The sequence below is a fragment of the Mandrillus leucophaeus genome, unplaced genomic scaffold, assembly GCF_000951045.1.
Source record: "Mandrillus leucophaeus isolate KB7577 unplaced genomic scaffold, Mleu.le_1.0 Scaffold178, whole genome shotgun sequence".
Taxonomy (NCBI): domain Eukaryota; kingdom Metazoa; phylum Chordata; class Mammalia; order Primates; family Cercopithecidae; genus Mandrillus; species Mandrillus leucophaeus.
Genome location: NW_012101787.1, coordinates 2,067,365 through 2,082,611, shown reverse-complemented (window position 1 = coordinate 2,082,611; position 15,247 = coordinate 2,067,365). Strand labels below are relative to the sequence as shown.

Genomic DNA, 15,247 nt, shown 5'->3' with positions numbered 1-15,247 from the left:
AGCGGCCACTTTAGGCACTGTGGGAAACAATCAGATAGTTACAGCCATTGACAGATTCCATGAGAGGGAGGAGGAGGAGCCGCTGTGAATTCATGCTTGCAGCTTGCCGATGGCCCTGTGGGGTTCACACTCCTAGTCTACACTTCTGTAAATGATTTCCATAGTAAAAGCTTAGAATACTTTGTTAAATCAAACAAAAGTTAGTAACAGTTATTGAGATTTCTGCCTAAATACTTTCCTAGAGAGATCTTGCTCGCCAGGTCTCCCTGGATTCCCCTAGATGAAACAGAACCTTCTCCCTTACCCTGTATGATTTTAGTTCCTTGCCAACCTATATATGTGACATTTACATGAGTCACCTATATAGGTGTTGCAATGTATATACCACAACACATTATATTTAAATTATTTTAATGTATGCAATTTTAAATATATTACATATTTATTTCATATTAAACAATACTTTGAGGATCTGACTTAAAACATGTCTTAGCTTTGCCTTGATAGTCATTGTTATGAGTATCAAATACTCAACTTGATTTTAGGAGAGGATGATGCATCCGTGTGTGTGTGAACTCTTCTTCATTTGGCATCTGCCTCCCCTCATGAAAAACAATCTCCAAGAAAGCAGGAACTTGGTCAGCTTTGCATGTCACTGTCACATAGCAACCAAGAACTGAAATTTGCAGTTCAATAAAGATGTTGCATGAGTGAATAAAGTGAGCATATAACTACTAATACTATATCTTGTTCTTTTTTGGTTTTGTTTCAGTTGTGAATTAAGACAAATTTTTGAACCAAAGAGAAAAGAATTCTTAGAAATTAGAAGTTAAGATTTTTTTTTTTTTTTTTTGAGATGGAGTTTTCTGTAGCCCAGGCTGGAATGCAATGGTGCCATCGTGGCTCACTGCAACCTTCACCTCCCAGGTTCAAGTGATTCTCCTGCCTCAGCCTTCCAAGTGGCTGGGATTACAGGCACACACCACCATGCCTGGCTAATTTTTGTATTTTTAGTAGAGATGGGGTTTCACCATGTTGGCCAGGCTGGTCTTGAACTCCTGACCTCAGGTGATCCACCTGTCTCAGCCTCCCAAAGTGCTGGAATTACAGGTGTGAGCCACCGCACCCAGGTGAAGCAGGTAAGATCTTCATAGTACGGAGTTATTAGAAGAGCTTGGCAAAGCAGTATTCCGTTTTCCTTTAGACTAGATCGCTGTTGCTCACTCTGCCTCTTGTGTATCTCACAGAAAAGAAAGAATTGCCAGGCGCCTGGAAGGGATTGAAAATGACACCCAGCCCATCCTCTTGTAGAGCTGCACAGGGTTGGTGACTCACCGCCTGCTGGAGGAAGACACCCCTCGATACATGCGAGCCAGCGACCCTGCCAGCCCCCACATCGGTGAGCGTGGAGCTGGGTGGCCCATTTTCCAGCAGGCTGCCTGGCTGGTTACACGTCGCCTTTTCCACCCAGTGGTATCAGAACGTGAGATATTCCACAGAAGTGAATTGTGTGGATATAATTTTTTTTAAGACAAGATTTCACTCTGTCACAGAGGCTGGAATGCAGTGGCACAATCATAGCTCACTGCAGCCTTGACACTTGGGCTCAAGCTCCAGGGTTCTCCCACTCCAGCCTCCTGAGTAGCTGGGACCACAGGTGTGCATCACCACACCTGGCTAATTTTTTTAAACTTTTTTGTAGAGGTAGAGTCTCACTATGTTGCACAGGCTGGTCTTGAACTCCTGGCTTTAAGTGAGCCTCCCATCTTGGCCTTCGGAAGTGCTGGGAATACAGGTGCGAGCCACTGCACCTGGCCTAATTTTTTATTAAATGTATTTGGGTTTTGTTTATTTATTATTACTATTATTTTAGAGACAGCGTGTCACTCTGTCACCTAGGCTGGAGTGCAGAGGCCTGATCACAGCTCACCGAAGCCTCAACCTCCCAGGCTCAAATGATCCTCCCACCTCAGCCTCCTGAGTACTTGGGACTACCAGCGTATGCCACCATGCCCAACTATTAAAAGTATTTGTTAAAAACAGCAACAACATGTATATCATCTCTGCCCCGCCTCACAGATATGGCCTTCCATGTCACAGCAGTATGAAATGATTCCTCTCGGCACATTGTTGGGTAACTGAGGGCCAGTCATTTTCCTCCCTTGACTGGGGCCCTCAAAGGCAGTAACTTTTTCTGCACCCTCAGGGTCCAGCACAAGATATGTGCTCTGAGATAGGGGCCTCTCAAGGTTCTCAGCCAGCACAGGGAGCAGCTGCTCTCAGCAGGGAGCATTAGAGGCAAAGCTGCACCTTGAATGGTTATGGTTCTTACTCTGGATATGCAACAAAACATCCTATTTAAGTTATTTTAATGTAGGTAATTTTAAATACGTTGCGTACTTCTTTCATCTTAAACAGTATGTTGAGGGCGCATGACTCAGCTTTTCCCTAATCACTCAGTCACTGTTGTCATCAAATATTCAAGTTGACCTTAGGAGAGGAGGATGCACACAGGGCTGCTCTTCCCACCACAGTCCCTGGCTCTGAGGTGCTGTTGCTGCTGCTTTTTATTTTTTATTTTATTTATTTATTTTTGAGATGGAGCCTCGCTCCTGTTGCCCCGGCTGGAGTGCAATGGTGCAATCTCAGCCCATTGGAACCTCCACCTTCTGAGTTCAAGCAGTTCTCCTGCCTCAGCCTCCCAAACACCTGGGATTACAGGCACCCACCACCATGCCTGGCTAATTATTTTTTGTATTTTGGTAGAGACGGGATTTCACTATGTTGACCAAGTTGGTCTCGCACTCCTGACCTCAGGTGATCTGACCGCCTCGGCCTCCCAAAGTACTGGGATTACAGGCGTGAACCACCGTGCCTGGCCATTCTGCTGCTTTTTATAGCCAGTGTTTTCTAGTTTCTTCTTCAGAGAGAGCTGTTGATCTCACTTCATGATGATATCAGTTTGTTTGTCTCTATAGTTTCTAATCTTCTGTGGTCAGAAAACTAGAGATCTAAATATATATGTACATATGGCTGGGCGTGGTGGCTCATGCCTGTAATTCCAGCACTTTGGGAGGCTGAGGCAGGAGGATAGCTTGACCGCAGGAGAACAAGACTTGCCTGGACAACATAACCAGACCTCACCTCTTAAAAAAATTACAAGCATGAAAAATCAATAATAGACAGATCAGAGTCCCAAAATTTGTAGCCAGAATAAACCCTACTGTATGTGAAATGTTAATCTGTGTGGCATACGATAGTTTAAGCATCACATACTAGTAAGAAAAGGAAGAATTATTTAGTGAAATAGTAATGGAAAAACGGGTTCGCCAGGGGATGGGGAGAGGCATATTCCTCTTCCCACTTCATACCAAACCCAATAGTTAGTTCTAGTTACTCATGTGATTAATGTAAAGAAAATAATGGAAAAGAGAGGTGAACATTTAATTCAGGTAAAGCACAGAAACAGCTGAAGAAATCACCAAAAGTTCAAGTCAGTTGCCTTGACTATATAAAAATCAACATCTGTACATTGTAAGGGAACCTTACAAACACGTAGACTTCACAACAAAATTAATCCACAAGTGAGTTGGAAAATATTCATGAAGAAGACAAAGGGCTCATATTCTTAAAAGTTTACACAAAACAGGCCGAGCACAATGGCTCATCCCTCTAATCCCAGCACTTTGGGAGGCCGAGATGGGTGGATCACTTGAGGCCAGGAGTTTGAGACCAGCCTGGCCAACATGGTGAAACCCCGTTTCCACTACAAATACAATAATTAGCCAGGCATGGTGGTGCACACCTGTAATCCCAGCTACTCAGGGAACTGAAACACAAGAACTGCTTGAACCCGAGAAATGGAAGTTGCAGTGAGCCAAGATCATGCCACTGCACTCCAGCCTGGGTGACAGAGTAAGACTCTGTGTGGCATACGATAGTTTAAGCATCACACACTAGTGAGAAAAGGAAGAGTTTTTTAATGAAATAGTAATGGAAAAACAGGTTCGCCAGGGGATGGGGAGAGGCATATTCCTCTTCCCACTTCATACCAAACCCAATAGTTAGTTCCAGTTACTCATGTGATTAATGTAAAGTAAATAATGGAAAAGCGAAGTGAACTTTTAATTCAGGTAAAGCAGAGAAACAGCAAAAAAGAAAAAAAGTTTATACAAAACAATTTTTAAAACCCACTATGAATCAATAGGACACTGTGCAATAAGCATAAGCAGGCATTCCAGAGAAGAAATAGAAAATATAAATAGCTGATACACAAATGAATAAATGCATATCTTCTCTTTTTCTAGTAATGAAGGACTTAAAAAGCACTCTGTGTTTATGAGGAAGTATGTATTGCAGATGCAAGCATAAATTGATGCAGACTTTATGGAAATTAATTTGACACTCTAGTAAGTCTTAAAATGATGTACCCTTTGATAAAGCCATTCTACTTTTATGAGTCTATTGTGAAAGAAATCAGAATATCAAACTGATTGGAAGTTAGAAACAACTTAGATACCCAGCAATATGGGAAGGATTCAGGTCATAATGGAATGCCCATTAGACTGTTACAATCCTTAAAAAATGATGTCTTCAAAATAGATTTCCAAATGTGGGAGAATTTTTATATAAAACATTAATAACATTAAATATTTTATTTTATTATTATTTTTTGAGACAGAGTCTTGCTCAGTCACCAGGCTGGAGTGCAGTGACACGATCTTGGCTCACTGCAACCTCTGACTCCCTAGTTCAAGTGATTCTCCTGCCTCAGCCTCCCGAATAGCTGGGATTACAGGCATGCACCACCACAGCCAGCTAATTTTTTAGTAGAGACTGGGTATCACCATGTTGGCCAGGATGGTCTTGATCTCCTGACCTCATGATCCACCTGCCTCGGCCTCCCAAAGTGTTGGGACTACAGGCGTGAGCCACTGCACCTGGCCTTCATTAAGTATTTTATACAGAAAAAATCAATTCTATAAAAGACTAGACTATATAAAAAGGAATATATAAAAATGCCGTTATTAGTGTGTAGGGTGATTATTGGTTATTTGGGTTTTTACTTTCATTTGTCTTCATGTTAGACATTTTCTTTTCTTTCATTCTTTTTTTTTTTTTTTAGAAACAGGGTGTTGCTCTCTTGCCCAGGCTGGAGTGCAGTTGCAGTATCGTAGCTCGTGGCAGTCTTGAACTTCTGGGCTCAAGCTATCTGCCCATCTCAGCCTCCTGAGTAGCTGGGACTACAGATACATGCCATCAGGCCCAGCTAATTAAAAAAAAAAAAAAAAAAAAAAAACTCTTTTGGTAGAAAGAGGGTCTCACTATGTTGCCCAGACTGGTCTCAAACTCCTGGCCTCAAGCCACCCTCACACCTCAGTTTCCCAAAGCGCTGGGATTACAGGTGTGAGCCACCATGCCAGGCCCATATTAGACATTCCCTACATCAGGCACGTGTGCTATAATTAGAAACAAAGGGCAGGACGCGGTGGCTTATGCTTGTAATCCCAGTACTTTGGGAGGCTGAGGCAGGCAGATCACCTGAGGTCAGGAGTTTGAGACCAGCCTGGCCAATATGGTGAAACCTTGTCTCTGCTAAAAATACAAAAACTTACCCAGGCATTGTGGTGGGTGCTTGTAATCCCATCTACTCAGGAGGGGGAGGCAGGAGAATCGCTTGAATCCAGGAGGCGGAGGTTGCAGTGAGCCGAGATCAGGCCACTGCACTCCATCCTGGGTAACAGAGCGAGACTCCATCACAAAAAGAAAAAAAACACGCCTGTAATCCCAGCACTTTGGGAGGCCGAGGTGGGCAGATCACGAGGTCAGGAGATCAAGACCATCCTGTCTAACACAGTGAAATCCCGTCTCTACTAAAAATACAAAAAATTAGCTGGGTGTGGTGATGGGTACCTGTAGTCCCAGCTACTCGGGAGGCTGAGGCAGGAGAATGGCATGAACCTGGGAGGCGGAGCTTGCAGTGAGTGGAGATCACGCCACTGCACTCCAGCCTGGGTTACAGAGTGAGACTCCATCTCAAAAAAAAAAAAAAAAAAAAAGAAAAGGAAAAAAGAAAAAAAACACTTCTGTAAAAGAAAGAAAAGCCTGGTGAATAATGATATGGGTCACATTGTTATGGTTACTCTCAGATCCTGGGAAACCAGCAACCATCACTTGTCCGTTGACAGCACCTCAGTTGTCTGCTGTCTTTCCCAGAGGACTCAACTCATCCTGTGGTCTCCCACATGAAATGCTAAACTCTATAGAAAAGGGTAAGTCAATAAGCGGAAATAATCACTGAACAAGGATGGAGGCACTCGGGAGTGAAGGGGCTGAGCTTAAATTAAAGCCACGCCTTACGGGGCTTGTAGAACATGCACATTCACAGCCTTTGTAGATTTCACTGCAGATCTCAGACTTCTTCTGCAGTCCAGGTAAATAATCACTTTAGGTGAACACACCTCAGTGAGAAACTGGTCCTTCACCGCATGGGCACCCGGGTGTGTGCTGTGTGCAGCAGAGAGTGTCACTCTATGTGTAAATACGTGTCTTTACTTGAAATCTGCACCTCTCATCCATGTGACCTTCTTGTAGGCCGATCAAATGAAGAGGAGGAAACTTCTGATTCTCCTCTGGAAAAGCAAACTCTGGTCCGGCGCGGTGGGTCACGACTGTAACCCCAGCACTTTGGAAGGCCAAGACGGGTGAATAACGAGGTCAAGAGATTGAGACCATACAGACCAATATGGTGAAACCCCATCTCTACTAAAAATAGAAAAAATTAGCTGGGCATGGTGGCGTGTGCCTGTAATCCCAGCTACTCGGGAGGCTGAGGCAGGAGAGTCGCTTGAACCTAGGAGGCAGAGTTTGCAGCAAGCCAAGATCGAGCCACTGCACTCCAGCCTGGGTGACAGAGCAAGACTCTGAAAAAAGGACAGGAAAGGAAAGGAAAGGCAGGGCAGGGCAGGGCAGGGCAGGGAAGGGAAGGGAAGGGAAGGGAAGGGAAGGGAAGGGAAGGGACGGGAAGGGAAGGGAAAGGAAGGGCTCGCGCTAAATACTGCACAACCACCTCCAGCATCTACAGTGACTCACCCTACGGTTCAGGTACCATGGACACCCACAGTCTGGAGTCCAAAGCCAAAAGAACTGCAAGGTACAATGCAGAAAGAAGGCGACAGCTGGCAGAGAAATACGCGCTGACTCTGCATCCCAAGGCCGACTCTGAGTATCCCGCTATACCAAGTCCAGGAAGGAGCCTGATGCTGTCGAGAAACGAGGAGGAAAAAGTGACAAACAGGAAGAGTCAAGCAGAGATGCGAGTTCTCCGTACCCCAGGACCGAGACAATGGGGCTCAGGACCTGTGCAGGTGAATCCAAGGACTATGCCCTCCGTGGGGGTGACGGTGCTTCCGACCCAGAGGTGCTACTGAATGTGGAAAACCAAAGACGAGGTCAAGAGCTGAGTGCCACCCGGCAGGCCCATGACCTGTCCCCAGCAGCAGAGAGTTCCTCAACCTTCTCTTTGTCTGAGTGCAGTTCCTCCTTCACTGAAGTGCCACGGTCCCCAAAGCACGTGCACAGCTCCTCCCTGCAGCAGGCGGCCCCCCGGAGCCCCTCCTACGGTGACCTGCAGCTACCCTCTGAGGCCCGACCCAGGTAAGCATCCAGCCCACGCTAACCACCCTGAACGCAGGAGAATACCTTCTTTTTGCCTCTCTGTGTGATAGGGTTTGGGTATTCTTAGCATCTTGTGGAGGTCGAGGCTCATTGGAGAAATACCATGGTATATGATTCTTTTGTTGTTGTTGTTGGAGACAGGGTCCCACTGTGTTGCCCAGGCTGGAATACAGTGGTGCCATCACAGCTCACTGCAGCCTCTGACTCCTAGGCTCCAGCAATTCTCCTGCCTCAGCCTACCAAGTAGCTGGGGCCACAGGCATGTGCCACCCCCAGCTAATTTTTATATTTTTGTAGAGATAGGATTTTGCTATGTTGCCCAGGCTGATCTCGAATTCCTGGCCACAAGAGATTCTCCTGTTCGACCTCCCAACACACTGGGGTTACAGGCATGAGGCCACACCTGGCCTAAGATCCTTAAATTTCCACAATATCAACACAGGTTCTGCCAAAGCAGGAAGCCTCATGTTCTTTTTGTTTGTGTGTTTCTTATGTTCTTTTAAAAAATAAGCTGAACAGGTATCATGGGGACACTTTCATGGACTCCTTACTTCAGGACCCTCTTGCTGGATGTCTCACCTCCCTTTCATAGTTTGTCTTTTCACGGCTTTTCTGTAATCATATCAGAGACTGATGATTGTTGGTGATTGCAGTGGTTAGAATCACAGAGCAGAAGAAGCACCACTAACCAGTGGAAGCATCTCAGCGCAGGGCACAGAAGTATCACTGCAATATACACGGAACAGAGCTAGACTGCCTAGTTCTGTAAGTATATCACATACTAGGACACAGATATGTGTGAGAACCCTGCATTATAAAGATCAACCATTAGAAAAACCACTGTGTAAAAGGATCCACTCAAGAGCAGCTCCCATTTGGAGAAATTGAAAAAGGTATAAAATTAGAAAGTCAGATGCCAGAAGAGACAGTATGTTTATTTCCAAATTTTAATTTTAAAAGTGTGATGACCATATTAAAAGTGCAATTTACTTAACTGTCCTGCTTAAAGGTTTGGGGTAATTGTCTAGATGGACTCAAGTTCAGACAGCAATAACTTCCCAAGTGAATTGAAAAGGGATGAGAACCTAAGCTCAGGCAGATTCATTCTGAAAGAAAAAGACTTATATGTGGGCAACACCCCTATTTCTTTCCCACTGGGACAGAGGGGTGCACACCTGGTCATCTCTAAGTGGCAGTAACACATGTGAAGCAGACCTTTGTGGTACTGAAATGTTTTAGCCCAAAGACCTGTCACCACATTCTCAAGCATCCAGACTAAAATATTTGGAGAGATCAGCTTCCAATAGAATTAAATACCATAGATCCCAAGGATGTACTTTGAGGACCTTTGTTCAGCCTTTTGCTTTAATTACTGGAAATGTAGGGACTGTGAGTTACTGTCTAATATTTTGAAATGAAGGCCTTTTGTTTGGGGAATTTGCATTTCATTGTAGAAACCATGTTCTTTGTTTAGTTATTCTCTACCAAAGGAAGTCCTTCATGTGTTTTGTGAGGAGGACAAAGAACCCAACAGACTCCAATTTAGAAAGATTATTGGAGATATTGGCCAGACGTGAGGGCTCACGCCTGTAATCCCAACACTTCGGGAGGCCGAGGTGGGTGGATCACCTGAGGTCAGGTGTTCGAGATGAGCCTGACCAACATTATTAAACCCCGTCTCTACTAAAAATACAAAAATCAGCTGGGCGTGGTGGCATGCACCTATAATCCTAGCTATTCAGGAGGCTGAGGCAGGAGAATCGCTTGAACGAAGGTTGCAGTAAGCCGAGATCGCACCGTTGCACTCCAGCCTGGGCGGCAGAGCAAGACTCTATTACCAAAAAAACAAAAACAAAAACAAAAACAAAAAAACAATAATTCGCTGAGCGTGGTGGCAGGTGCCTGTAATCCCAGCGACTTGGAATGCTGAGGCAGGGAGAATTGCTTGAACCTGGGAGGCGCCAGACTCCATCTCAAAAAAAAAAAAAGTTAAAATAAGATTATTAGAGATATATTATTACACTGGTTTAAAAGAAATAAGGAATCTAATTTCAGATTGCCATATGATAACTGTTGAAGTCGTTATCATGGTATCTGAGTTAGTCACCTAGATCACATATAGTAGATTCTCAATAAGATTTTTAATCAGTTGTAACAGTAATTAAGACTTTATTGACCAGTCCCCATAAAAGGACAGGATACTTCATATTTTGTGTGAGTTAAAATCTTAATATTCAAAAATGTATATAATTTGTCTTAAGACCTAGCAAAAAGCGTTGTTGACATATTTAGGTCTGTAACAAAATAAAACCACTTCTTTACAGGTTATTTTGAAGATACATATTACCTAGAAGTTTCCATAAGCCAAGGCTTAGCCTCACAGTACTTTACTTCCATGAAAAAGATTTAAAAGAATTAAGAAATTGTAAAGGACTTCTGGAAGAGGCACATCCTTTATTTTCTAAGTTATTTAAGGTGTACAGTTCTATGACTGATAGGCAAAGACACACAAATTAGTTTCTATATATTAGGAAAATACCTGAAATACATTTACATAAAGAGGAATGGAAAATATGTGACAAATTTGACATTTTTAAAAAATTAAGATTTGGCTGGGCGCAGTGGCTCACACCTGTAATCCCAGCACTTTGGGAGGCCAAGGCAGGCGGATCACCTGAGGTCGGGAGTTCGAGACCAGCCTGACTAACACGGAGAAACCCCGTCTCTACTAAAGATACAAAGTTAGCTGGGCTGATTTTTATATGGTGCATGCCTGTAATCCCAGCTACTCGGGAGGCTGAGGCAGGAGAATTGCTCGAACCCAGGAGGCGGAGGTTGCGGTGAGCCAAGATCGCACCATTGCACTCCAGCCTGGGTAACAACAGCAAAAGTCTGTCTCAAAATAAATAAATAAATAAATAAATAAATAAATAAATAAATAAATATAAGATTTACATTGTAATGATGGCAGTTATTCAGCTTTTAAAAATGGATTTAAAATGTATTAAAATTCTGCTTATTCTTTATCTGGATCCAGGAAATCCAAGTTTCAGAAAATCACTGTCTGATTTCCATTTAGGGGGAAGTAAGATAAACCGAAACATACTTTGTAACCTAAAACAATAACAAAAGAAACCTCTTTGGTGACCTAAATAACCATAAGTGAAAATAATAATGTCATCTGATATGGAAAAATGTAGCAGAAAAGTTTAAGAAGATAACAAGCGAAGAAACAAAGTATCCTTAAATAACAATTTTAATGCTGTGGGGTTTTTTGTGTGTGTGTGGATTTGCTCTGTCACTAAAATGGAATATTTTTCTCACTGCTACACTCACTTATCAGCTAGCTCTGCCAAACTTTCTGGCTGTTTAATCTCTGAAGCAACTCCTTCCCATTTAATCATTTTAATCTGTGCTAACTAGCAAGAGGCTGTTTTCTTCCATTATTTAAATATGAATACAACACTCATGAATATACCTTCAAAGACCACCTATAATGTCCTAAACATTCAGATGTGAGTCCCATCTCCAATGCTGTTTTTGAATGTGCTCATGTACACTAACACCTGTACACACCTGTGCATATATATGGAATAGTCATTAATTCTCATACTTCACTGTACTATACTCCTTTTAAACATTACAGGCTAAATGACAGTCTTTAGGACAATATTTACCCAAGTTATAAATTTATTTTATAATTCTTTAGTATTCAGTGTATATGATAAAGAAGATTTTTTTAAATTAGTTAATTGATTAGTTGATATTACAGGGTCTTTAGCTCAGAAATCCTGTTAGATGCCCAGGAATTCAGATGAATACATTGTTCTGAAGAAAACTAAGAATACACATAGTAACGAAATAGGTGAAGTAGAGAATAATAAGATACTTCCAGCCCCACCTCTCTAACCCTTCCAAACCTGTAAACTTGGAATTTTGTAATATTTGCAGGAGAGGTAGTGTTACTGATAGGAACCATTCTTTGCTAATTCCACCACTGTGAATTTTAGAATAAAATTCAAAGGGATTTGAGTCCTACAGATTATTTAAATTTTTAAACATCTGAGCTTCTGCTACTACTGGAAATTCTGAATCCAAAGCTCTTGTTGAATTTGTTACTTTATGCATCTCATGTATCTATATAAAGGAAATGCACTGTCTTTGTTACTTTTATGAATGGAGAAATTCACTGTCTCCAGTCCTGCTGCTGTGTTTGCTGAGCATCCAGCTGTCACGCTCTATTCTCTGGGAACTATGTGACTGGCAAAGAGAGTGAAGTGGAAGGCAGACCTCATTTTCTAGTGGTGATCCACTCTAGAAAACCCTCGTTTGTTAGTTTTGTTTGTCATTACTGTACTGCAGCCCCTCACCACTTCTTTCTCCTTAGCAAATTTTATCCTTAGTGGTCAGAACACGACATGGAGGTTTCATGCAGAGCTGAGGCTGACACTGGACCCCTGGGAGAGTTGCCATTGGTGGATGATGGTCTGGGCAGGGCTGCCATGGATGCCAGACAGCTGCGGATCCGCTCAGGAAATAGATCAGGGCACCCTCTGGAATGCAGCTTCTGCAACACCTTGACACGGTGCAGCCTGAGCCACTAAGAAAGGAAGGGGCTTGTGCTAGGCACTTGGAGTTTATTTCTGGTTGCATTTGCTCATCTCCCGATGAGAGGTTTTAGTCTAAAAACTGACTCCAGAGCCTCAAGCTCTCTTGGCTCAGTGTTCTGTTTCCATGCACTGAGAGAGGTGTCTGCAGGAGAGCATCGTGCTTGACCTTCCACGCTCCCGTGTCCACTAGCAGGCAGGTTTTCTGACACGGGCTGCGGGATTCAGGACAGCGCATCATGGAGACACACACATCTCGGGAGCCACTCTGTAAAGAACAGACCTCTAGGTCCTCCTAACAGCTTGTTCTATTACTGGAATGGAATTGACTTCACCTTTCAGTCCTTGTACCCCCAAACACCTGTTGCTCCCTGCCATACTCTAGAATCTCAGCTGTTAAAATAGATGGGTAAGTCATTTCCATTTTTTTTTTTCATTTTATTCTGTTCTTGTTGGCAAGTGACAATTTTCTTTTTCTTTCTTTCTTTCTTTTTTTATGTTTATTTTTTTGTAAGAGAAAGTCTCACTCTGTTGTCCAGGCTGGAGTGCAGTGGCACAATCTCACTGCAGCCTTGATTTCCTGGGTTCAAGCATTCCTCCTGCCTCAGCCTCCCGAGTAGTTGGGACTACAGACACATGCCACCATGCCTGGCTAATTTTTGTACTTCTTGGTAGAGACGGGGTTTAGCCATGTTGCCCAGGCTGGTCTCGAACTCTTGGGTTCAAGTGATTCACCTGCCTCGGCCTCCCAAAGGGTTGGGACTACAAGCATGAGCTACTGCACCTGGCAGACAATTCCTATTCATTGGATTAAATATAAATATATCTCCCCAAACCCTAGCTACTATGTACACTAGCTAAAAACTCAAAGGTGTGTGAGATTTTAAATGCAAAATTTTGTCCTTGAGCCTGTGTCCTTGCAGATTTTGTACCTGTGCGTATCTGCAGAACAATCATTAGCAGTTTTTCCAAACAAGCAACTTTTAGCAAATTAACTGTTAATTTTAATGAGACTCAGAAGTTAATAGCCATTCTTAACATTTTCTAATTAGAAGCTGTTATATAATTAGAGCTGGACACCTACATGGTGAAACTAATTTGACTGTGCTGGATTTGACTTCACTTTGGTAACAGGAAGCACTTTTTAGTCTGTAGACCCTTGGGAGTTGTAGGGAGTTAAAGTGTATCATTACATATTATTATATACTTAGGAATACAACGCAAGGGCAACCCCTAGCCTTTATGAAGACTTGGAATGAGTTATTATTTCCTGGTAATATAATTCCCTGCCAGCCAGTTGCTGCATCAAAACAGTTCTGATATACCTGAAGTCACCACTTCCTTGTTCTGGTCCCCCGTAACCCTATAAGCCTCTCCCCTTGTAGGTGACCTCTGCCCTGTGAAGGGTTGGCTCACCCCAAGATTCCACAAAATAAATTATCGGTTTCTTTATGCGTACATAAAGGCTTTTTAAGTACCTTTAAGTAAATCCAGATAAACTGTTTCTACAGGGCCCCTGCTCTTTTTTCCTAAACTCTCTAACTTTTGTTTGTTTGTTTGTTTGTTCGAGATGGAGTCTCACTCTGTTGCCCAGGCTAGAGTGCAATGGCGTGATTTCGGCTCATTGCATCCTCCACCTCCTAGGTTCAAGTGATTCTCCTGCCTCTCAGCCTCCCCGAGTAGCTGGAATTACAGACACCCACCACCACACCAGGCTAATGTTCTTATTTTTCATAGAGGCGGGGTTTGGCCATGTTGGCCAGGGTAGTCTCAAACTCCTGACCTCAAATGATCTGCCCACCTGGACCTCTCAAAGTGCTGGGATTACAGGCGTGAGCCACCACGCCTGACCTGAAACTAACGTTCAAAGGACAAAACCAACAAACTCCCTGTTCGACAATGAAAAATAGCACTGACATGAAGAATCTTAGACTCTCAGAAACAGCAGTAACCCTGGAGATTGTTTAGTTAAAAAACCCATTTATACATGGGAAAAACTAAAGATTTAAAAAGTAACTTGATCGAGACCATAGAGCTTCTTTGACAAAACTGAGACCGTCATTCGTCCATTCATTCAAGTTCTCTGCACCTCTCAGAGCTCTTTCCACTGCACACCACTCTCCATTTATGTCAATGCTATTTTTCATCATTGTGGAAGAAGAGTTTGCTGGTTTTTTCCCTTTGAGGTTAGATATTTTAGGAAAGAAGATGAGGGCATTATAGAAACATACATATAGAGATGTCTATACTTATGGATTTGCATAAGGCACTTAAAGCCTTCTCAAAAAGAAAATGAAAACTTGTAGTCTAGGACGATTCGAACTCTTTGGGCATCCTTCCACGTATCCATATCTCATCGCTGTTGATTCGTGGGTTAACTTCAACTCCAAGGTAGTTTAGCTAATCACTCGAGAAAATTATGTTGAGCCTCCTGTGTGCCAGGCACTCTGCTCCTAGCTGGGCATATGCATTTGGTTTTGAGTATGAGAAATAACTACCACACAGTGGGGCAAACATGATTCTCCAGGTCAAGTTTGAGTGACATGGGAGTATCGAGGATGGGGTATTAATTATTCCCCCTTGGGGAAGTGGTCTTAATTGAACCACGTCCTTAAAGATATGGTGTGTTTGCTAGATGTGGAAGGGAGGCTGCCCTAAGCAGGAAGGCACAGATGTCCAACACAGACCTGGAAGGAGGAATATGGGAGGAAGTGGAGAGCCAGGTGGGGACAATCATGGAGCACCTCAGATGACATGACCAGGCATTTGCCCTTTTCTGTGTGGACAGTGGGAAGTGCCTAAAGGATTTTAAAGCAAGCACGATTGATCATGAATTTGGAAATATTGCTCCAAAGGAGTGTGGAGGATTGCTCTGAAGGATAATTGATTCCCATCAGGGAGGTCCATTATAGTGGTTGCAGTTGCCCAGGCCTGAGATAATGAGGTCTCTGGTTCCAGTTGGG

At 43.2% G+C, this 15,247-nt stretch overlaps 1 protein-coding gene across 1 annotated transcript in view; it reads left to right on the top strand.

Annotated features, from left to right (window-relative positions):
- Window positions 1-15,247, top strand: part of LOC105537679 (supervillin-like) — a 118,616-nt gene that overhangs the window by 11,489 nt on the left and 91,880 nt on the right. The window contains 4 exon segments of the mRNA XM_011977331.1: window positions 1,248-1,399; window positions 6,595-6,660; window positions 7,039-7,227; window positions 7,230-7,656. Of these exon segments, the coding sequence (XP_011832721.1) occupies window positions 1,248-1,399; window positions 6,595-6,660; window positions 7,039-7,227; window positions 7,230-7,656 (834 nt within the window).